Source organism: Uloborus diversus, unplaced genomic scaffold, assembly GCF_026930045.1.
Source record: "Uloborus diversus isolate 005 unplaced genomic scaffold, Udiv.v.3.1 scaffold_966, whole genome shotgun sequence".
NCBI lineage: Eukaryota > Metazoa > Arthropoda > Arachnida > Araneae > Uloboridae > Uloborus > Uloborus diversus.
Window position 1 is genome coordinate 27544 of NW_026559194.1, and position 25340 is coordinate 52883.

At 33.6% G+C, this 25340-nt stretch overlaps 1 protein-coding gene across 1 annotated transcript in view; it reads right to left on the bottom strand.

Moving 5' to 3' along the window:
* The window catches only part of LOC129234068 (transcription factor E2F4-like), a 43187-nt gene that overhangs the window by 11679 nt on the left and 6168 nt on the right, over positions 1 to 25340 (bottom strand). Inside the window, exons 3-7 of the mRNA XM_054867959.1 lie at positions 23568 to 23838; positions 19427 to 19555; positions 13250 to 13504; positions 9736 to 9877; positions 862 to 954 (exon numbers count right to left, since the gene is read on the bottom strand). Coding sequence (XP_054723934.1) covers positions 862 to 954; positions 9736 to 9877; positions 13250 to 13504; positions 19427 to 19555; positions 23568 to 23838 — 890 coding nt within the window. The remainder of the gene's footprint in view (positions 1 to 861; positions 955 to 9735; positions 9878 to 13249; positions 13505 to 19426; positions 19556 to 23567; positions 23839 to 25340) is intronic.

The following is a 25340-nucleotide window of genomic DNA, read 5'->3' on the forward strand; positions in this document are numbered from 1 at the left end:
ATTTTATATAGATAAAATGATTAGTAATGTAACAATTTTAATTCGTATTATAAGTGCCTTATTAAATATTAAATGTTGATCAGAAAAAAAGAAAATTTCTTATGACTGCGCACCGACTAAGGCATAATTTTTATTTGTGAATCATATAACTGTGTAAAAGTGGTTAATAGAAGAAAAATGAGTACAACAGCTAATACTAAATAAACTCCATTAAAATTGATAAAAAATTTTAATGAAATATTAGATATAATGAAAGAAGCGTTAATTTTAAGTCTAAATATTGTAATAACAATGTAAGAAAATAAAGAGTGATTTGAAGATTCATTTACTATTTTGAAGAGATTTTAATTTGTGCTGATTGAAAATATCGGATTGATATCAAAATATCCGATATGTATCAAAATATCGGATATTTTTGAAAATATCATGATATTTTCGAACCCTGTTAATAGTATTCTGCTTTGTGGGTGACTGCTAATCTGCATTTTTATTTTGAGCCAAATGCAGAACTTTTCCTATTACAGTGAAGCACTGTTTATACGTTTTTGAAGGGACTGTATTTAAAAAGCGTACAAACGAAAAAACGTATAATAGGTATAGGTTAATGTGTATTAGACTTTGCAAGGACCAATTTTAAAAACGTATAAAAGAGAAACGTATAAATGGCGCTTCACTGTATATCATATGCTTATCATTACACAGACTGATGCCCTCTTTAGGGCAAATGCATTTAATATGCAGAAATCAGAAGACTAAAAAAAGTACAAACCTTAAAGATCAACTCATGCACTTTTAAGTGTTCTGATTTAAATAAAACACAGAAATTTAATTCTGTGTAATAAAAGTTAAGGAATCGCTTACCAGCAATAGGGTCGAATAATAAATCTTTGGAAATGTTGAGCAAATTGTCAGCATCTGCTTGGACTTCGCTATTTAGCCCACTTTGCGAGTTACCTTAAAAAAATCATAACATTTTAGTTTCTATGAAAATATTATATAAAAAATAAAAAGCATGAGCAGGGCATGGAATATCAGTCCTGTACTAGTGCTAACACCAATTTTTATTGGTTGGTTGGTTAGTTGATTTTTTATGGCGCAAGAGCCCTTAAGGGCTATACTGCGCCAAACGATTTTTTGTTATAGTTTATTTAGTTTTCATTTAAGAATGAATCAAAAAAGTAAAAGTATTTTTTGAAGTAAAAGCATAAACCTTCAAGATGTAGTATTAAAAAAGGAACACCTTAAAAACATATAAATGCTAAAAACATATTAAGAAAAAATGGATGAAACAATATCTTGAAAAATATAAAAAGGACGAAATCACATAATGACGACACAAACACTAAATTAAAAGGGAGAAACCAATCTCCCGGAGGAAGGGGTGTAAATTGCGATGGGGTTGGTCCCCAAGCAACTCCTTCAAAGTAGGGTTAAAATCATTAAAATATTTGAAACGTACAGTGGCTCCCAAAAGTGTTCGTACACCTTGAAATTTTATAGTAAAATCAAAATAACGCAAAACGGAATTCGAGTATGAAGTCCAATTTTTTTTCACATCATTCCTATGCCATTCTGAATAAAACCCAGCAGTTTTTTCAAAATATTGCCAGATTTTATTTTTGGAATTTGTCAAAAAACGAAGGGACACAGAAAAAATACGCCACAAAAGTCATCGTACACTGAAATATTTTCGAATAAATTCATGATTAAAACTATCATATGTGGTTTTTTTTAATTGTTTTCCCATTGTTTTGATATTGTTAAGTCATTTGCCTTTAATTTTTTGTTTATTTATTACCTAATATTCTGCTAATTATTTTAAAATGGCAGGTATGCGCAGAAAACAACAAACACGATTCGAAATTTGATTTTTTCCCTCGCAGTAGACATAAATTGGTTTAAAATGTCTCTAAATTAGTTAATTTATTCCATTCTATAAGGAAGTGCTTGATAAAATGATTTAAAGACAAGAATCGGATCGAAAACAAGGTAAGAAAAGGTCAACTGGCAAAGTTAACAAAGCGTGATCGGAGGTTTACAGTTAAAAAAAATTATGAAAAATACACATTTGAGTGCTGAAAAAGTTTCTGCAGAATTGAATGAAACATTTTATGTTTAATTTTCACCTAAAATTGTTCGCCAAGTTCTCAGATTAGCTGGATTAATGGGGACCTCTTCACGCAGAAATTTTCTTGTTCGTGCGAAAAACAGTAAGCTTACGCTATCCGTCGTAAAATCAATGATAAATAAGCTCAAAACGTTTTGGAACAACGTCTTACTTATAGATAAAAATAAATTTAATATTTTGGGTTAAATTGTTGTATATCTGTCAATAGAAGGAAAAATGAGGAATTTAATCTTAAGAATTTAGTTGGATCAGTTAATCAGGACGGTGAAGGTGTTCTTGTGTGAGGGTGCATAACTGCATCAGGAGTAGGAAATTTAGAATTTTTAGAAGAAATAATGAATTATGCTGTTCATTTAAATATTTTAAAAAACAATTTCAAACTATTAGCCCAAAATTTGGTAATCGGAAACAACTTTGTTTTTTATCAATATAACGATAAGAAGTACACGTTTGCGTTTGGTGCCTCAAAAATTGTCCTTAAACCTAGAAATATCTCCTCAATCGCCATATTTAATCCTAATGGAACATATTTGGAGATATCTGGCGGCTAGATTACGAAAATACACCATTGAAACGAAAAACGAACTTGAAACAGTAAGACTCGAAGAGCGACTGAACACTTACTCAGAAATTGCATAAAAAAGAAAGAAAAAACAATGAAATTTATTCCCTGACATTTAAAAGCTGTTGTTGATACTGCATGATATTCTACTAAATAAAAACTTTGTAAAAAGTTAGATTATTTACCAATTTTTTGACATTTTTTCAAAGTGTACGAAGACTTTTGTGAGATAAAATTTCCGGCGATTTTTGGTTTTTGATTTTTTAAAAATTATGTTTTAATGTTTTATTAAAAATTTTCATGTTGTTTTGTTAAAAATAGAGCATAGATCTTATAATAAAATAATTATTCCAAAATATTAATTCTAACCAATGGATAATGGCCAATTTCATTGAAAGTCGTAGGTGTACGAACACTTTTGGGAGCCACTGTATATGATTAAAATTTGGGCAGTTACTTAAAATATGTAACACTGTCTGAATGACATTAGAAGTTATGCACATTGGAGCTGGTTCACGGCATAAAAGGTATTTATGTGTGAACCTAGTATGACCAATGCGAAGTCGATCTAATAAAACTTGTTCTCTCCTGGTGAGAGGCAATGATGTAAAGCCTTTAGTTGAGGGCTGAATTGAACGCAGTTTGTTTTGGGTTTCTGAATGCCAAGACCACTGCCAATGCGTATTAAGAGATTCAGAAATGGCGTTTTTGATGTCAGCGTAAGGAACACGGTCGTCAACCAGAATACTTGCAGTTCTGGCAGCCGAATCGGCTGCCTCATTGCCTACAATGCCTACATGACCAGGGATCCAACAAAAGAGGACTTTAAAATTGTTTTGCATAAGATTTTTTAACAAATGATAGGACTGAATGGTTATAGGGTGGCTATTATTATTGCAGTGAGTGATTGCTTCCACTGAACTCTTTGAGTCAGTGTATATCACCCACTTTTTGTAGTTGGATTGGGCTATTGACTGAAGAGATATAAATATGGCTTTTATTTCTGAAGTAAATACAGAGCAAGATCGGTTTAATTTTTCTGCCATAACGTGACCATCAACTATTGTAGAAAAGCCGACGTGATCGTTTGCTTTTGATCCATCGGTAAAAATATCTTTATATTCCGAATATTTGCATTTTGTATCATAAAATATTTGCTGGTAAGCTGTATTTGGTGTAGTCTCTTTAGGGAATTTAGCGAGGTCATTGATAGTAGATGTATTTACTTCACACCATGGTTCAATTGGTTTTAATGTGTTGAAGGTTTTGAAATCTAATAGCTGCAGGTCTGACAGCATCCGACGCATTCGGATCCCAAATGTTGGGATCATCGAAGGACGGTGTAGAAATAACAGAACATTTGATGGATTAAAAATATGAAGGTGTAGTGGGTGATTAGTGTAAGGTTTTGTTTTGAAGTAAAAATTTAAAGAAAGTTTGAGACGTCTATTGTTAAGAGACTGTTCATGTGCTAGAATATGAAGACTGTTGATAGGTGAGGTTCGGAAGGCTCCTGTGCAAATGCGCAGTGCCTGATTATGTATTGGATCCAAGGCTTTCAGATAGCTCTTCGCTGCAGAGCCATAAATTTGACATCCATAATCAAGTTTTGAGTGTATAAGAGCCCTGTAAATTCTCAACAGAGACTCTTTATCAGCACCCCAAGATGTGTTTGCTAAGACTTTCAGGATATTTAGTTTCAATAAACATTTTTTCCTCAATTCTTGTATGTGCGGTACAAATTTAAGTTTTTTATCAAATATGAGACCCAGGAATTTTCCCTGATCCTTTACAACTATTGGTTGATTATTAAGATTAAGGTTTGGATCAGGATGGAGACCTCTTTTACGGCAGAAATGAATGCAAAAGGTTTTTTGAGCAGAGAAAGAGAAGCCATTTTCTTCCGCCCATTGTGATACTTTATTGATGGCTATTTGAAGTTGTCTTTCAATGATACTCATGCTCGATGAAGAAAAAGAAATTTGAAAATCATCAACGAACATGGTACCTTTTACAGAAGGAGGCAGTTGATCACTTAAGCTATTGATTGCGATTATGAAAAGAGTTACGCTTAGCACACTTCCCTGGGGAACTCCTTCTTCTTGGATGAAGGTATCCGACAAAACAGACTTGACACGTACGCGAAAAGTTCGATCTCTTAGAAAATTAGAAAGAAAGATTGGTAGGTTACCTCGCAACCCATACTCGTGCAGGGTTTTGAGGATCCCATACCTCCAGGTACGGTCATATGCCTTTTCAATGTCGAAAAATACGCTCACAAGATGTTTTCGTTTAAGAAATGCTTCCCTTATTGATGTCTCAAGAAGCAGCAGGTTGTCGACTGTGCATCTGCCGCGCCTGAATCCACTTTGATGGGAAGATAGCAGATGGTCTGACTCAAGAATGTACATGAGTCTTGCGTTGACCATCCGCTCCATTAGTTTACATAGGCAGCTTGTTAGAGCTATAGGTCTATAGCTCTCGGGTTTATCAGTTTGTTTATTTGGTTTAAGGATAGGAATTACTATTGCTTGGCTCCAAAATTTTGGAAATCTGTGTTCAGAATAAATTCTATTGAAAAGTTGCAGAATATTTTCTAAAGAGGACCTGCTGAGATTTTTTAACATGCTATTGTGAATTTCGTCAGGGCCAGGTGATGTGTTTTTTGATTTTTGTAAAGCATTATGTAGTTCTTGAAAGGTAAATTTTGTGTTGTATTGATTAAAAATGTTCGAATTAAAATCTAGAACTTTTTGTTCTTTATGTGATTTGATAGCTAAAAACTTAGAACAGTAGTTGTTTGAGCTGGAGACGTCAGCCAAATGAGTCGCCAGGCAGTTAGCCACCTCTTTGTGATCAGATAAAATATTGCCGTTTTCTTCTAGAATGGGGGCACAAGATGTATTGTAGTTGCCAGAAATTTTTTTAATTTTACCCCATACGGTCTTTGATGGAGTGGACGTCGTGATGGTGCTGACATAGGTCTTCCACGAGTCCCGCTGGCTTTTCCGTCGAATCCTTCGAGCTTCAGCACGAGCACGTTTAAGTGCAACAAGATTTTGCGCGGTTGGATAACGACGAAATGTGTTCCATGCTTTTTTTTGTTTCTTCTGAGCTTCTTGGCAAGCAGAGTTCCACCATGGCTTAGGATATTTGATACTGCCTTTAGAGGTTCTTGGTATAGCAGCGTTCGCTGCGTTTAAGATAATGTCGGTTACTCGCTTTACCGCAACATCAATATCAATATCAGTCACGTCTTCCGGTGTTATTTCTGCCAACTGGGTAAATACTGCCCAATCAGCTCGATCAATGCGAAGACGGCCTTGCTGATGCTGCTGATAGCTGCAGCGTCCAGAACAAGTTATTTTGATAGGAAAGTGGCCACTGGTGTAGAGACCACCCTGCACCTGGAAATCCCAAAGTGGCAGAAAGGAAGGTGAGGATATTGCAAGATCGATTGCATGGTAGGTTTGCGTAGGAAGGTGGAAATAGGTATTTTCACCGTTGTTAAGAATACATAGATCGTCGTCTTCAATAAAGTTTTCTATTATTAAACCTCTGCTGTTGGAGTCTGAACTCCCCCAGAGAGGATTATGGCCATTAAAATCCCCCAAGAGGACAAATGGGGGAGGAAGTTGATCTACAAGTGTTTGCAATTCCACGCCTCTCAAGTCGTAAGAAGGTGGAATATATATAGAACAGATTGTAAACAGCGAGTGAAGGTGAACGCGCGCAGCTACTGCCTGCAGGGATGTGTTGATATTGAGCTGGCTGGATGCATAATCATTAGCGATTAGCAATGCCACTCCTCCACAACGACGGTCACCTGACAAGCAGTCCTTGCGGTATATGTCAAAACCTTTCAACCTCGGTCTATCAACAGGGGACAGAAATGTTTCTTGCAAACAGAATATGGCCGGTTGGTGATATTCGACAAGATCTTTGATGTCTGTGACATTATGCGAGTAACTCTGACAATTCCAAGAGAGAATGCTCAGGGCCATGGAGAAAAAAGAAAGGAGAAACGGCCGGAAGAAGAGGAAGCAGCTCATGAAGGAGGATGGTCCGTCCACCCTTCATCGTCGGATGGCGGTAGATCTTCAAAATCAACATCCTCGTCCTCCTCCTGGGGAGGAGGTTGTTGGAATTTTTCTATTTGTGATTTGTTCAATTTTACTTTCTTGCTAGAAAGTAAAAAGTCCTCTTTTTTAAAGTTATAAAGTTTTGGGGGCCTCTGTTTAGAGGCTACCCCAATTTTTGCGCGCGTTTGGATAATTTTCTTTTTTTCAATAAGTTTTTTCGAATTTTGAGTGATTGGTTTGTTTTCATTAACAGTAGCAGAATTTGTTTTTTGTATTTGTTGTTGATTACTTTTCTGAAAAGATTTGGGGCTATTATTCTGTTTATTTGATTTGGTTGTGTTTACAGTTTTGGCATTAGTAAAAGCATCGGTTTGGGTATCTGTTTGTGTGCTTACAGACTTTAGTACCTTTTTAACGGCTGAAGCATATGAAAGACCTGTTGTTGGTGTGCGGGATTCAACTAGTTTTCTTGCATCTGGATAAGATATTTTTTGTGTTGTTTTAATTATCTGAATTTCTTTTTCTGTGAGCCATTTTGAGCATGATCTGGAGTATGAAGGATGGTCCCCTTTGCAGTTTACGCATTTGTAGGTCTTGTTACATGTATTACTGTCGTGACCGGGTTCTGCACACCTGGCACAGGTGTCAGTACCACGGCACGCAAATTTCGAATGTCCAAACCGCTGGCATTTGAAACACCGGAGCGGATTTGGAATATAGGGGCGAACTGGGCAAGAGAGATAGCCAGCTTTAACACGTGGCGGGAGGACAGGTGTGTTAAATGTCAGAATGACATGTTTGGTGTTAGTCATTTCGCCATTGCGTTTTATGGTGATCCTTTTTACTGCGCACACGTTTTGTTCCTTCATTCCCTCCAAGATTTCCTCCTCGGGTGTAAAGAGAAGGTCAGGTTCCGAAATTATCCCCTTCGAAAAATTTAAAGTTTTGTGTTCTGTTACATCGACAAGATATGAGCCTATTTGTTTTATAGCCATTATTTGTTTTATTTGTTTGCTGTCTTTTATTTCTACTAAAAGTTCGCCGTTGCGTAATTTTTTGACAGATTGATATTCACCAATTAAATGTGTTAGGGCTTTGTTTATTAAAAATGGAGAAACTTTAGTTAAATTTAAATTTGGATCATTGCGCTTTATTATGAAAAACTTAGCAGTGCTAGACAAAACATTCTGACGCTCCCCACAAGGGGGAGAATGGTTATTTACGTTATCTTCCATAAATAAACCTGGGAACTAGGGGGAAAAATGGGGTCTAGCCCCTGTGTAGCCCCCCTACACAGAGGTAAGGCTGCGTACGACAGGGTTCGCCTGCTATCCCTGAAGCCTCCCGTTTGAGGCACCGACTACCCCCGGTACCACGCAGCCATCGGCACGGTTGACACACCTTAGCTTAGGGGTTTTCGTCCGAATTTGGTAAGTGTGATGAGGGAAGGAAGGGAAAAAAATCCCCTCCCGCCGATATTCTGTTTGAGCAACTGGGGGTTCACTACTCCTCCCAAGAGCTCGCCCCGAACTCACCACACCGCAAGCCCCCCCACCACGACAAGGTAAACGGACACGGGGGGGCACCAATTTTTAATCAGAATTTCTGTATATGGTATTAGGACATATACCAATTTTGAATCAGAACTCAAAATTGGATTAGGTAAACTCATTTTTATTTGCATCAGATCACAACACAATTTTGAAGCAGATACAAGATAACTTTGGGAAGAAATTTTAAAAGCACTACAGAAAAGCACCGATAAAAAGCTGAAAAGTTACTTACCTAAATTTTATTTTTTGCAAAAGTAAGTTAATACTAGTAATTTAATAACTAAAACATAGCATAAAAATAAATACAGTATTTAAAGATATAAATTAGCCGAGTTGGGGCAACATATAGTTGCCTCAGAGCAACAGTAAGATATCTAATCCCAGAAATAACACTAAGATATCTTACTGTTGCTCTGAAGCGACGATATGTTAAAATTATATGCAAATTTTAAAATAATTTAGATACATTTAAACAAAAAATACATTTGCAAGACACTAGAAGACTGAAATCTGCCCTGCAATTTTCACTAAAGATGGAAATGATGGATGGATTTTAATGTTGGAATGTTTAAAAAGGGAGGGACATAGGATTTTTTTTTTTCATGCATGGTAGACAGAAAGTTCAATTAAAATATTAGATATCTGAAACAGTTTGTGAACATTTTCGACATAAAATAATTTCTTCTGTTAATGGATGGTAAGGTGTCGATTCAAAACAATCGATTTAAATAAACAATTTTAATCATGACTTTAAACTACTTAGTTATTCACAAACCAGGGATGCACCAATAAGTATTTTGGCAGATTACCGATAACTAGGCAAAAGCTGGCCCTGAGATATCTGTCGTGGCCAACTTCGGTTATGATCATCAGGTAAAACTAAAGGAGTGATGAGATAGATACCTATTCTCCAGAACAATGATGACTAAAAAATAGGGCCTTTGAGCTACTTTTAGGGCTTTTCACTACGGAATATGGCTTTTATAAGTGCCCCTATAAACCGTTCTAAAAGATAGAGACTTTGGAGCGCACCACACATCAAACAGGATATTCAGCAGTAACAAGGAAAACTTGCCGCTACAACTTTCCAGAAAATTTTCAATCAAAAACCTTTTTGTGGTAAATTTTTTGTGCGCAGTACATTAATCTTAAATGTTTTCTTTCATTAATTTCAACTTAGCACACAAATATTAGGTCAAAAATCCAACTCTGTACTGAACATTTATAAAATAAGGTTGAACTAAGTTTTATTTAAGATTTTTGTATATTGCTTCGTTTGCTAAGGAAGGCACTTCACATCTTAAATATAAAAAAAGGAATGCTCATAAAAGTAGAATGAATTAGGACAGACAGAGAGCATGAAAAAAATTTACTGGCAATTAAATTTAGCCTTTTACAAGGTAAGCTTACTTTGAGATGATTCAGTAGAGTCTGTCTTTCCTTTTTGTCTTCTGGTCACTGGAGGTGCTAAAGTTGTAGGCACTAATTGTGATGCTCCCTTTCGAGGTGAGTTGCGTGTAACCATGCGATTCGAAGAAGCATCTTCCGCAGCCTTTAAAGATAATACAACATATTAACATGTTACCAATTAAATTGTGTTATAGTACAGTAAACTCCCGATTATACACGGAATACGTGTGTACATTAGTTCTGTCACTTCTTTGGAGCTAACTTGACTTCTATTCTTTAGTAATTTAAATTCTCATTCTAGAAAAAGCATCTCACATGTGATACACATTGGAGCTTGTCAAAGATACTGATTTTCAGCATTCATCGTGTATGGGTTTCCATATACAAAAGCTTTGACCATTGAAAGACTCAATTTTATTAATAAAGAGTCAATGTTTCTTGTTTCTTGTTTCATGTCAACCTATTTCACTATTTCCTAAGTCTAAAAAAAGCACTGGTTTTAAATAGATACCTTAATACTTTCATAAACTTAATACTTAAAATCCCACATTAAGTTTTCTTAGCATCAAGTTTAAGCTCTTAGTTTCCTGCAGGGTTCATATACTTGAGGTTAAAAAAACTTCCCTGACTTTTCCAGGTCAGGGGATTTGACCAGGATCTTGACCAGGTGTTCCAGGTCATTTTTTAGAAAATTCCAGGTTACAAGCTTCATTCAAAATTAAGTTTCAAGAACAATATTATGTTTTCATTTGTTTACTATTTATTGAAAACAATATACTCTCAACTTATTTCAGCATTTATACAATGCCACGTGTCATGTGCAATGCGTTTTGCTGTAATCGTGCAGCAATCTTTTAGCGTATGCTTTTGGTTTACAAAACTTTTTTAAATTTTCTTATTAGTATCTAACAAAAAACATAGTAAGCCAAATACTGCATTGATCGTCATACCATATAATGCACAAGAACAAAAATCAACATTCACAGATCATAGACCGAAGTCAATAATATCATCAGGTGTTTTTTTCTTTCATATATTATGCTTACATTAAAATTTTTCTTTTCTAAAAAATAATTAATTTTTAAAAATTTATAATTTTTTGCACATTTTATGTTACTTTTAATAGATTAATAACATTGACAATTGAGATAAACACCAATTCTGTTTCTGGAAATTTACGTCTACTTCCATCTTGCAAACAACCAAATATGGCAAATAAGTGAAGAATTTAAGATAATAAGTAGATCGTTGAATGTGTAGCATAAATGTTGTTATAATAATCCATAAAAAACTACAATTAAGACAGAATAGCCAGTTTTTAGCATATAAGAATCTAATCAAATAGAATAAAAAAAATGTTCTGAAGATAAAATTTTGATTTCTTCCAGAGAATAATTACGAATTACACAAAAAATTTTTTGCATTGTTTTCAATAGTTTGCATTGCAATAAACATTCAATGCCGTTTTCGTAAACTTAAGCACTTAGAAAGTCTTGCATACTTCTTGGGAATGACCAAATATGGCTGCTATGCCAAAAATTAAGAAATAAGTTTTTGAATTTTTAATGTGAAAACATTTTAAAATAGTAAATCTTCAAGACACTACAATTCAATTAATAAGTTTTTTTTGCAAATTTGCGTCCAAGGCAATAAGCATAAGATTTAAGAACAAAGTTTTTCATTTCTCAAGAAAATTATTTTAAATAATCAAAAAATAAATAAAAAAATTTTTTGCAGCACATTATGCGTCATTTTCATTAGTTTGCAGTTAAAGAAAACATCCAATTCTGCTTTGTATCTGGAAACTTAGGCATTTAAGCATCATGTCTACTTCCATCTTGTGAATGACCAAAAATTGCAATTACGTTTCATCGGTAGCCAAAAAGACTTTCCAATAAAAAAAATGATTTTCCCTGATCAACTCTCCCATACTCAGGCTTGTGCTTCCAAAGCAGTAAATTGTCTTCTCCCCTACTGAGTCTGTGCATAATTCCAGTTCACCCCAGGAATTTTTTGTTCTTAGGAACTATTGAGGACCAAAAATGGCGATTGCGGAAGTTTTCTTGGATTACCACTTTTTTTTTATTGCCAACGCCATTTTGCCTCAAAATGTTTACAATTTTTTTCAAGAAACATCGATACAAACGTAGATTAGATGTCATGTTTCAAAAGTATCATGGAAAAATTGAGAAAATTTTTTTGGGGCAATATTGGAAAATTCCATGACATTTTTAACTATATCATTTTCCCTGACAATTCAAGGTTTTCCCGGAGCGTACGAACCCTGTCCTGGTTTAACTACATTTTATTTCTGCATACCTGGGAAAGAAGCCAGCTTTTGGGTGTCCTAAATAGACTGATGGTTTTCTAAATTTTCATAACAGGAAAACGGTCGAGATTATAGAAACAATTCTTGCAGAACATTCATGTGACAAAGTGTAAATTTTCTTCCCAGAATTCCCGATTTAAGTTCAAAAATTTCCCATTAGAAGCCACCGCAGAAATTAAGCTTGTCAATAAAAAAAAACATAATTGAAAATTAAGTTTCAATTTTTTTCAAATTTTTAATGAATAAAACTTTAAAATATTTTCAAAATGTCTACCATCAGCTGTATTTACAAGTTGGTTGACTAAGCAAATATTTCTTAAAGCAACCTCATGTAAAAGGGTCATAAATTTTTCCTCTCAGAATTTTTCGTTTCAGGTTAAATGTTTTCCGATGCTGCAGTATGCCGGCAAAACTCTCCAGCAGTTGAGAAACTTGAAGAAATAATCAGTGATGAATGTGAAATTTCATAGGTAGTTTTACTTTACAGAAAATATTTTCTAATTTTGTCCTCTGGTTACATGTTGAAAGTTTTGAGAATATTCCAATGTAATGTCAACTCCAAATTTCAAAAAAATTTTAGGGTGAATTTCAATAATTTTTCTTTGATTCAAATGCTTACTATTCCAGTGCCATCTATTGAACAAAATTTGAACTAAAAACTGAAATACTGGGGAAAAAATTTATGCCCTATCACATGAATTTTCAGCCAAGAATTATTTTCATAACTTTCATCGTTTCCTTGTTTCTGCACTTAAACAATAGTAAAGGAATTGGTTGTTTTATCTTTGTTAATTTTATTTTTGAAACGAACATTATTTGTTCCCATTCACACAAAAAATGAAGAGAAACTTCTAGAATTGCATTGCTTGCAAGGCTTACAGTTCATAGTCATAACAATATTTAATAGCAACTATCACACAATGAAGTTAGGAACCTTTGCCAACACAAAAAAGAAAAAAAGTATGTCAACACTTTTTGATTTTATCTCTTTTGAAGAATTTTCCTCCGCTTTCCTAAACACCTGAACTCACACATTCAATTTCCCTTTCAACACCCAGATTGAATGCAATATTTAAAAGCGTAGCTCAGAAATTTCTAAAGTTGTTTACTTTCTGCTAAACTTAGTTATACAACTCTTATAAAAGATTGATCAAGACTTGAATACTAATAACATTAAAGCATCACCTCAAGCTCTTTCTTCTTCTGTAAAGATCTGCTACCACTCATCACTGCAGCAATAGTTCTCTTGACTCCGATGGAAGCTTGCCTCGTCTGTCTGCTATAGGTTCTGACAGGACTTTGGGCTTTTGGAACTTCGGGTTCCTTCTTTGTTACAGGAGGTTCTGGAATAGTTTCTTTCGGTACACATTCAGCTGTAGAAGGTGCAGGCTGTGAAGGGGCACAGGATGTGCTTGGGACATCTACTGTTGACGCAAGGGCCTACAACAAAATAATTAATGTTTTTTCAATGATATATTATTTACCAATTATTAGTGAATAATATTTATTTTTTTGCAAAAAAAGTTTAAAGACCAGAAAAATTAATGTAACTATCAGCAATGATCAGAATAGGGAAGAGGGCGTTTTTTTTCAGAAAGCAAAATCTTATTTCCAGACCCTGAGTAAAAAGAGCAATGTATCAAATTCTCAAAAATCACTATTATAATATTATGACGAAGAATGAAAAATTATAAAATGAAACATAGCTACAGAAAGAAAACAAAAAATATGTGCACTATGAAGTGAAACTTATTTAAGTATTTTGATTTAGAATTCCAACTACTTTGATGAAAAGTAGGACATTTCTACTTAAGTAGGAAAAAGTAGGAAAAGTAGGATGCCCTGAGCATGGCTATGTCCTGATTTTAAAATAGACTAGCAGGTGTATAGTTTGTAACTTAAGTTTTATTTGCATCTGAGCTGTCGTTCCTAATTTTCTAGCAAGGTTTTCTCTCAGAAGAGACAACTAACTGGACTTGTTACTTGCTTTTCATCTCATGACCTTGATCATATGAAAAGAGAGGTATGGCCAATCAGAACTTTAGCAAATGAACTAATATATAAAAAAGATAAGTTTATCAACAAAATCTAAGTAAGATTAAATATAATTATAAAGTAATGGAAAATAGCAACAATAACTTCAGTTTTCTTCAAGGGCAGTTCTCAAAAGGTGGGAACAAAAAAAATAACTTTGAGCAATTTCAAAAATTTTCAAATTTGACATCAATTTTGCTTTTATTCTATAGTATGCATACCTAGAACACAATATATGAACATGAAAAGACAGCACGTATTTGTAAAAATTGTTCATTGGCAAATTAAATCAGCAGTCTGTAGGTAACCGATTTTGGACATCATCACAATGTAAGTTTCACCATTTTTCACAATTGTTTATCTGATTTTTAACTTTTCCAATGAAAATTTTATTTACTACTTTTTGAATTTTGCAATTTAATAATAAAGCGGATATTAATGAAGTACTTGAATGGCTATACATACTGCTCTTTATATACACTGGTGTAAGAAATTAAGAGAATTTTCAGATTTGGTCAATTATTTTCAGAACCACTGGACCAATTTTAATGAAATTTGGCATGTGCATACATTGAAATAATACAAAACAAATAACCAATTAAAATTTAAAACACACAAGCATGATCGTAAATGACACTCGTTAGAGTAGGATGGTATGAAAGAGCAATTGCAAAACTAAAAAAAAGGGGGGGGTTAGTAGGGTGTTTGGTCCCCTCTAACAGACATATAGGCCTCGCAGTGTGACTCCATACTTGAAATAAAGCAGTTCATGGGATACTTAAGCAATTATTTCCACTTGTTCAACAACGCCGTTTTCGGTCTATGGATGGTCCCCGGAGGGATGTTACGAGTTGTTATTGCCCTCCTGAAAGCGTGCCAGACGTGTTCTACAGGATTGGAGTCTAGATATCTACTTGGGCAATCCATCGAGTGAATATCCTCCCGTTCCAGAAATTCGTCGACCAGAAGAGCTGTATATGGTCTTGTGTTAACATCCATTAAAACTAACTCGGGGCTAACAGCGCCCCTCAAGAGGGGATCATAGGGCTCCAAGATCACATCCCTATATTTCGCAACTGTCACAGAGTCTCTCTCAAAGACGTGGAGGGGTGTGCGGCCATCCAACATGATGCCTGCCCAGACCGTCAAACCATCCTCCTCCATAATGGTCGACTTCCCGGACATTGGAGGGTAAATAGTGAGTCCCGTTTCAGCTTAAACGACTATTATTGTCCTACGTTTACATGGATAGAAGCAGGAACCTGCTTCCTAATCTCCAATATCGGCGTAATCGATCATTATGGTGGTGGTGGTTTGACGGTCTGGGCAGGCATCATGTTGGATGGCCGCACACCCCTCTATGTCTTTGAGAGAGACTCTGTGACATTTTTCGAAGTATAGGGATAAAGTCTTGGAGCTCTATGCTCACCTCTTGAGGGGCGCTGTTAGCCCTGAGTTATTTTTAATGGATGTTAACACAAGGCCACATACAGCTCTTCTGGTCGACAAATTTCTGGAAGGGGTGGATATTTATTCAATGGATTGTCCAAGCAGATCTCTAGACTCTAATCCTATAGAACATGTCTGGGACGCTCTTGGGAGGGCAATAGCAACTCGCAACACCCCTCCGGGGACCATCCATAGCCTGAGAACTGCGTTGTTGAACGAGTGGAAATAATCGCTTAAGGATCCCATGAACTGCTTTATTTCAAGTATAGAGTCACACTACGAGGCCTATATGTCTCTTAGAGGGGACCATCCGTCCTACTAACCCATTTTGTTGTTCAATTTTGCAACCGCTGTTTCATGCCATCCGACTCTAACGAGTGTTATTTATGATCATGCATGTGTATTTTAAATTTTTGAGGGTTAATTGTTTTGTATTGTTTCTATGTATGCACATACCAAATTTCATTAAAATCGGACCAGTAGTTCTGGAGATGATTGACCAAATCTGAAAATTCTCTTATTTCTTACACCAGTGTATAATCAAGTTTTGGAATGATTTTGAAGAAGCTGATGAAAGGTAAAAAAAAGCTTCATGAAAATAACTATACTAACTTGTTGTTTGATTTATTGGGACAAATAAGGAATAAAAATGGAGACAAATAAATACGACATATACATTTTTAAAGGAAAAATAAACAAAATATGCTTTAAGAAAGAATGTAAAAAGTGACATCAGTTTTAATAATGAATAATTTTTCGAATGCCATAAGAATTAAAACAATGTCTAAAAAAAATCATTGAAAAAAGAAATTCGTATTTCTATTTGGAGATCGTTAAATTATGTTTCCAAAAGAAAGAAGAGAAAAAAAATCCTAAAATAATAAAGGCGGAAGAAAAAAAAAATTGCTAGCGCAGGTGATAAAGTCACCAAAACTGGTGCAACTGACGATAAACTACCGAAACTACATTTGTCAAACTGGAATTCTCCTCTGGTAACCTTTGGCTTTTCGTATACTGTGTTGTCGCCAACGGAGGTTTGCTTGGCGATTTTAGCGCAAAATGGCTTTTGTTACGATCATAGCCAGCCATGTTTCCACTGTAATTTATGTATTGTTCAACGTGTAACATATTAATTATGCAAAATACCAATGGATTAAAGAACATAACATTATAATAACCTTTTTTATTGAGGTTAGAAGACAGTGGATCATCAAAAATTATGAATAAACAGACAGAATTATCGGCGTCAAGATCGTAACGCCATTTGGACATCTCACATATACAGTGGCTCCCAAAAGTCTTCGTACACCTACGACTTTCAACGAAATAGGCCCCAAATCATTGGTTAGAATTAATATTTCGGAATAGGTATTTAATTATACGATCTATGATCAATTTTTAACAAAACTGCATGAAAAGTTTTCAAAAAATATTAAAACTTAATTTTTTAAGAACTAAAAACCGAAAAGTGCCCGAAATTTTATCTCACAAAAGTCTTCGTACACTTTATAAAATGTCTATATATTATTGAATAATCTAACTTTTGATTAAGTTATTAATTAGTAGAATATCATACAGTATTCATAAAGCCTTTTAAACGTCTGGGAATAGACTTCATTCTTTTTCTTTCTTTTTTTAGCGTAATTTCTGAGTAAGTGTTCTACCACACTTCGAGTATTACTATTTCTAGCTCTATTTTCGTTTTAAAGCCCTATTTTCGTAATCTAGCCTCCAGATATCTCTAAATACTTTACATTAAGTTACAATCTGGAGATTGAGGTGGTATTTTCTAAACTTTAGGACAACTTTCGAGGCACTAGACGCAAACGTTGAAAACCGTGTGCTTCTTATCGTTATCTTGATAAAAAACAAAGTTGTTTCCAATAACCAAATTTTTGGCTAAGAGTACAAAATTGGTTTTTAAAATATTTAAAGTAACAACATGATTCATTTTTCCATCAAAAAATTACAAACTACCAAGTCCTGATGCTGATATGCACCCTCACACTAAAACACCTTCACCGTCCTCATTAACTGATCCAACTAAGTTCTTAAGATTAAGTTCCTAATTTTTTCTTCTACTTACAGTTATACAAAAATTTAACCAAAAATGTTGAATTACTTTTTATCTGTAAGTAAGACATGATTCTAAACTGTTTTTAGCTTATTTATCATTGATTTTGGGATAAAAACCATAAGCTTTCTGTTTTTCGCACGACCAAGAAAATATCTGCGGGAAGAGGTCCCATTTAATCCAGCTAATCAAAGAACATGGAGAACAATTTTAGGTGAAAATTAAATGTAAAATGTTTCATTTAACTCTGCAGAAACTTTTACAGTACTCAAATGTGTATTTTTCATAAGTTTTTTAACTTTAAAGTTACGATCACGTTTTGTCAACTTTGCCGGTTGACCTTTTCGTACCTTGTTTTCGGTCCGATTCCTTTCTTTAAAGCATTTTATCAAGCAATTTACTATACAAACAAATAAATTAACTAATTTAGAGACATTTCAAACCAATTTACCACTACTGTGGGAAAAAAATTCAAATTTGAATGGAGTTTGCGGTTTTTTACGAATACCAGCCATTTTGTAGTAATAAGCAATATATTATGGAATAAATTAACAAAAAAATTAAAGCCAAATGACTTATAAGGGTCAACACAATGCAAAAGTACTAATGAAACGGCATATGATAATTTTAATCATGAATTTATTCGAAAATATTTGAGTGTACGATGACTTTTGTGACGTGTTATTACTCTGTCTCTTCGTTTTCTGACCCATTTCAAAAAGAAGATTCGTCAATATTTTGAAAAGAAACCAATGGGTTATATTTAGAATGACATAGGAATGATGTGAAAAAATATTAGACTTTATATTCGAATTCAGTTTTGAGTTATTTTGGTTTTACTAAAAAATTTCAAAGTGTACGAACACTTTTGGGAGCCACTGTATGTTTAAGAAAAATTACTTTTCTTCCAAGATACTGCATAAAAGCTTATGAAAACACTTTCAAACAATTAAAAATTGATTCTGCGGATCGATAAATACCTTTAAAATGAAAACATCATATGCTTGTAAAGATCGTAACTTTTGGACATACATCAAATTTCAAACTTACTTTTTTCTAAAATCGTTTACAAAGTAAATAATCTGTCTTTACTTTTGTTATTTGTGTAAAATATTAACAAAAAATTATTCAGTGTAAGATTCATACCTTTAATTTTTTTTTTTTTAACATATGGAAATAATTTAAAAAAAATTTTTAATGGCACATTTGCTCAGTTAACATTTTGCTATGTCAAAAATTGTGCATTTTAGTAAAAATTATATTTTTTAAAGGGCATTTGAAGAGCATTTTTTCCATAATTTATGTCAATTCTTGTCTCTATACAGTATTATAATTTAACTCAAAAATTTTTGGGTTAATTAAAATGAAAGTTATTTGGTGTTGAAGCTTCAAAGTTGAAGTTTGTGTTTGCTCCCACCTTTTGAGAACTGCCCTCAAATGGAATGTGAAATTAAAAAAGTTATTTTGATATTAATGGAAGAAAGAATAAAAAAATTAGATTAGTTCAGTTTTTTTATCAGATGTAAAAAAAAAGAAAAAGATGTTTGTTAAATTTTATTATTAAGCACATATGCTCACAAGAAAAGTTCTTTCCTACTAAATACCAAACCCAATTTCAGAAGGTCATTTTAACATTATTTGTGATAAGAGAATTTCAATAATTTAGCGAAAAAAAAGAAGAAAAAACAGCCATTATTTCGAAACAGTTTTGTTGAAAATTAAAATGTTACATATCTGAATATAACTATAAATAAAATTCCAAATTATCATTACAGTGAAACATTTGGAAATACCCAATTATTTACCTGTGATGCAATATTGGTGAGAGTTGCATTGGTATTAGCATCCTTATTCACTAATAACACATTAATAGGTCCAGTTGATGATGCCATGTGTAGTTGAAATTTGTTGGCTGGATTTTCAAATTCATCAACCTAAAAAAGGGGACAATATCAGCAATTAAAACCATCAAAAGTTAACATATCTGTCTCTTTTTGTCTTGAGGGCAAAATAAAAAAAGGCCAAAAATTATCAATTTATGGAACTAAATGCTTAAGTAAGGATGTTATTTTTGAAAAACAATTCTAGGAAAAAAGGAAATACAAATCAGCAGAATTTATAATTCTACCAGAATCCAAGCCTTTTTAATAAAGGACCACACATCACTGAAACCTCATTCATTTTATGGGGCATCCAGAGTAAAGCACTGCTTCTCCTGAGACCATCTTTTCAAGGTCATAAATTAATAAGCATTTAGAAGAGGGCAATGAGTTTTTTAATGGATTTTAATAGGATATATTTTTATTTTCTTTGATACATTTTTTCTTAATTTTCAATGCGGTTTTACATTTATTTTTTTAGTAAGGACAGGAATCAACTTGATATACGACTCACAGCCATGTTTCTTTTCTCTTCTTATAATAAAAATGAAAAGCAATGCCCTGAAATTTGAACATACTTAAGTACCAAGAGTGCTTGACTGTGTACTGTTCATTCAGCTTCTCAAACGAAACTCATTAGTCATAAATACGACTTTGAATTGAAAATTTATAAAATATTGTTTGACTAACGACCAAACGACACGGCCTTGAGGGACACGGATTTGGACGAAATTTTAGATATAAGTCTATTCCCACAAGATATGAGTCCGGCCTAAGCAGTTTTAATGTATAGGACCTAGTTTAGCTGGAACAAGAGTCCAAAGTTGCTAGTTTGGGCTCGGAAATGCAATGGTGTTTTCATTGGAATTTCAGACTTTGACACTATGTTCGATGTCCCAATACATTTGGCACATTTTGTTAGTACAATGAGTTGAAGGAAGAACCCCTATTTATTTATAGGCACAATTTAAGTTACTTGGAAAGTCGCAAGGATCTTGTATTTTTGTTTTTTTATGTGCCATGTGCAATAAATTAGAGTTTTTTCTTCTCTCCCACTTTCTGCTCATCATTGTGGAATATCTTTGAAAGCAGACAATAAATATCCAGTTAAAGTAAATGTCTTCATTAGCAAACAGTAAATACTTATTACTAGTGGAGAATTAATGTAGAAGAAAAATAATTAGTTTCATTTGCAAACGATAAACATCCTGTAATTACGTTATTTTGGCATATTGAAATTAAAAGCAGTGTCCAATTTAAATTTGAGAACCACCTATTAAAAATTAGTGTTCAACATAATTAATTTAAAGGTAAGTACATGCAAATAGATCATACTGCAGTACAACAGCAAAAAAAGGAGTAAAAATGATAATTCTAAGATAAACTCCATTGCAATTCTGGGTCCAAATTATCAACTTTGGACCCCCGTAGAAGCCGAATAAGGGCTTATGCAGTCAAACTGCTTTACCTGGGCTCATACCTAGTGACAATTGACCTATATCTAGGACTTGGTCTCAATCTGTGATCCTAAAGGTTGTACCGTTTGGTAGTAAGATTTATTTAAGATTTTTGTACATTGCTCGTTGTGCGCAAATAACAGGGCACATACTAATCTAATTCGGAGGTCCTGCTGACGTCTCATAAAACAGGGGAAAGAGTTTTCAACAAAGTGGGTCCTTTTTTAAAAACATGGGCCCCTATTAGACAGGGTGGCGACAGGAACAAGAAAAAAAAAGTTCCCTGACTTTTCCCTGATTAAGTTCAGCAAATTTCCCTGACTTACGTTACCAATGATAATGGTTTCCTTTCTTTGCCCTACATGAAAAGCATTGTATGTTAAATAAAATGCAGTGTTTTAAAACGATTTAAGTTGTTAATTAAAAATATATTTTGAAAAGATGCTCCTTTTTTGGTAAAAATAGTTATTAAATTATCGACAGAGAAATATTATAGGAAATCTAAAACAAATACTTTACTTCCAGGAACCAGTTAGCATAAGAATTCTAAGAAACTATTAAAACCACTCTTAAAGACATATCTAATCATGATAAAACTAAAAAATTTAAATAGAAATAATCTTGAACTGAACTTTCAAGCAGTATAATTGTTACTGCAAGAGTAACAAGTGATAGTTAGAACTATAGAAGTAAGTAGTTTTACTTATGTAAAAAATACTGCACCTTGTGCAGGTAAACGGCAGTATCTGCAGAAATTAATTTTCGAGATATTTGAAGAAATGTGTGGTGGATTCAGTACTAACAATGGGAAAATGTTGGAATTAAGTGTTTTTTTCGCGCTTCTTTTTCAGCGGAAACCAAATAAGCGAGCTTCTTTATTATATTATATTACTAATAATAAAGCTGAAAATCTGTTCGGAGGATGTCTGGATCTCTGTGACGCGCCTAGCGCCTAGACCGTTTGGCTGATTTTCATGAATATTGGCACAAAGTTAGTTTGTAGCGTGAGAATGTGCACCTCGAAGCGATCTTTCGAAAATTCGATGTGGTTCTTTTTCTATTCCAATTTTAAGAAAAAAACTATCATAATATGGACGAGTAAATTACGAAATTATCATAACGTGGAACCGTAACATGGGCACAAGCCAATTGGCGAGATACGAAATTATCATAACTTGTAACCGTAACATGGGTACAAGCCAATTGGCGGGAAAATTCACCATACATTATTTGTAAACACAGGCGAACCAAAAGATCTAATTTTTCTATTACGGGCAAAGCCGTGCAGGTATCACTAGTGTACAATAAAGGAAACGTACCATAGATGACAAAAATGCAAAAATAAAAAAGAAAACTGTGCAGTTTCTGCCTACGGCAGAATAGACATATTTATGTAAAACAAATTGAAATCTTCCAACAATCAGTCATATTGAGCTATTCTCTAATCAAGAACTTAGGTTTTAATGAATGAATACAGTATTTTAACTATTAAAAAGTTATTAGTTGTCGAAAAAAAATGTTACATTACTTTAGTCACAAACAACATTTAAATAAAAAACCAATTATTAATTTCAAAATGTATATGGTTTTAAAATAAAGAGCTTTAAAGTCTGAAAAAAAAAAACTCTTTGAGTAATCTGAAGTAACAGGGAATAATATAATGGCAAAAAAAAAAAAAAAACCATTTGTCAAAATCAATTTTAGCAATTAAATTAAAAATGCCAAGTGATAACTTTAAAGATTTTTTTCAGCATTAATTTAAAAAACAAAGATTCTTTCTTGATATCGTGATATAACAGTAGTATGCTAATTACTTCAAGACAATGAATAAAAGTATGGGAGCAAAGTCATTAATGACGGCTTCCTCTTTGCCTGTAGGGTTGTTTATTTTACATAGCATGGAATGCGTGAAGGAAAATTCAAGCTAGGTAAAATAAACAACTTTACAGACACAGGATCAATCTTAGAAAGCACATCCTAAGATTGAATACTTTGACCTTGCCAGAAAAAGATGCACAAACATTCGGCACTGTATGATCGCACCTCATTAATTTTACTTTTTTAAAACAAATAATTGGCGGAAAATTCATAGGAAGTCAAAGTACTTCATTTTGCAATGAAAAAAAAAAATTTTTTTTCTTCATTTGACCGATTTTCCCTGATTTTTTGTTATTTTTTCAAAATTCCCTGATATTTCCCTGAGTGATAAAGTTCCCTGACTTTTCCCTGATTTCCCTGATCTGTCGCCACCCTGTTAGATCCCCCACCCCCATCTTTTCAAGAGTGATATTAAGAGTGAACATATTGGACGAACTCATATGAAATTTAATAAAATATTTTTTAATTTACAGCCACCTGACCAGTATAATAGTGATGCTTTGACATGATGTGATGCTGAAGCAAATATTTTACAGATCTAGAAGTCTCAATTATAGTTTGACTAAAATATTATTCTTGGGTGGAAGAAGTTAAAAAAACTAGCCCCCCCCCCCCCCAGATGATATGAATTATGGTGTGTAGTATGATTAAAAAATCTACCTGCCACTAACTAAAAATTTTAATTTCCCAGCCAAATATGCACCAAAATTTTCAATGAATGTTAAACAAACCTGATCTGTTGTGGAAACTGAGAGCTGTGTTCCTAATGGAGCTTCAACTGCTATCATTGTGCTATCACCATAACCATTACATATATCATCATATAAAACATATGCCAGTTCAGCATTCTCAGGATCTTCTCTTATGTTGCATATGCTCTGCATAATCCATTGCTGATGAAGGTCCAATTCCTTTTCTTTTTGTTCTAGGAAATCTAATTCTCGCTTCAAAACTACTAAGCGGTCTGATATTTCTCTTGTATTGCATCCTGGTCCAGCACCCCTGAAATTAGTTTATTTTCTTTTAAATAATAAGTCACTAAAAAGTAGATTTGTTATGATGAAATTCACTTTTTAATAAAAAAAAAAACACAAAGGAATTTTTAAAAAAAATCAGTAAAAATAGTAAAAAATAAAAATTTAAGCATATTTGTCAGGGTTCGTACTCAATTTCAGAAATAAAATGAAGGTTCTGAGTTTTAGAGGAGTTTTGAAGGAGTAAAATGAGATTTTGAAGGAGTACAGTCGGATCCCGCTACAACGAGATCCGACTAACGCGAAATGGCTATAACGCGAGTTTTTCATGAGTAATGAATATTTTAATGCGGACACAAATTACTCGCCTGCAACATGAAATTTTTCGGAAAAGAGCGGCCTAGAGTTAGAATGGGCAATGTTTACACTAAATATTGGTTTTGTGAATGGACTTTCATCCCTTTAGCATCACTGAAAGCGGAAGTTCACCCATTGTATTAGTCTAAACAACGCTTTGCTTTAGTTTATACAAATAACCACTCCGATTCTAAACTTTTATTTTTCATTTTACACGTGAAAGTTGATAAAATACGTTGAACGTTGATAACAGTCTGATCACGCTGCATAAAACTTATTCATTTTTTAAATTGCAAATATATTTACTATATATTGATATTGTTAAGTGCTATAATAATGCTGTAGTGTACATACTGTAAGTACCATGCTGCTTTATTTTAAGTTTCTCCCCCCATTAATCATTGTGATTTCGTGCTAAATTACAAAATTTTACGTCAAATAATAACGCTTTTTCTAAAATACAGAAAAAGATACTGCAATATATAGTTAATAAATGGTTTGAAACAATATGAGGGGTTTTTGCAAACGTCTGAAACAATTGGGTATGCTTATAAAAAATTACTAAACATACCTTGTTCCACAACGCGAAATTCCGACTTACGCGAGGTGTCATGGAACACATCCCTCGCTTAAGTCGGGACTCGACTGTACTAATGGGTTGTCATTTAAAGATGTTGCACTTTTATTTAACATATTTTACCCCCTTCCCCCCTTGTCACAAAGTGTCACACTTCACCTAACTCTTCCTCTTGTCACATGTCATAATTTTAAAAAATAATGTTACAATAACTGTGTGACGTCACTCTCTCTCTTCCCCTTATCACAATTTCATCAACTTGTCACCCCCTCAAGGCACGACATCCCTTGTGGATGACCCATTTTATTATATCATATCTGCGATTTACAAAACAGTTGTTTTTTTAACACATTCACTTAATATAGTACATCAAAGTATGTATTTATAAATATTTAAATAATTAGACAACCTAACTTCTGCTGCTGAGAGCGAGGTGGAGGGAAAAACAATAATCATAAAACTTGAAAAAATAGCCAAGCACCATTTAAGCATGTTTTACTTCACTTGGGAAACTTCTTAGTTATCTAATAATATTTTCACCTTCAGGTTTTATGACTTCTATGATCAATTTACAAATCACATGTTTATGAAACAAA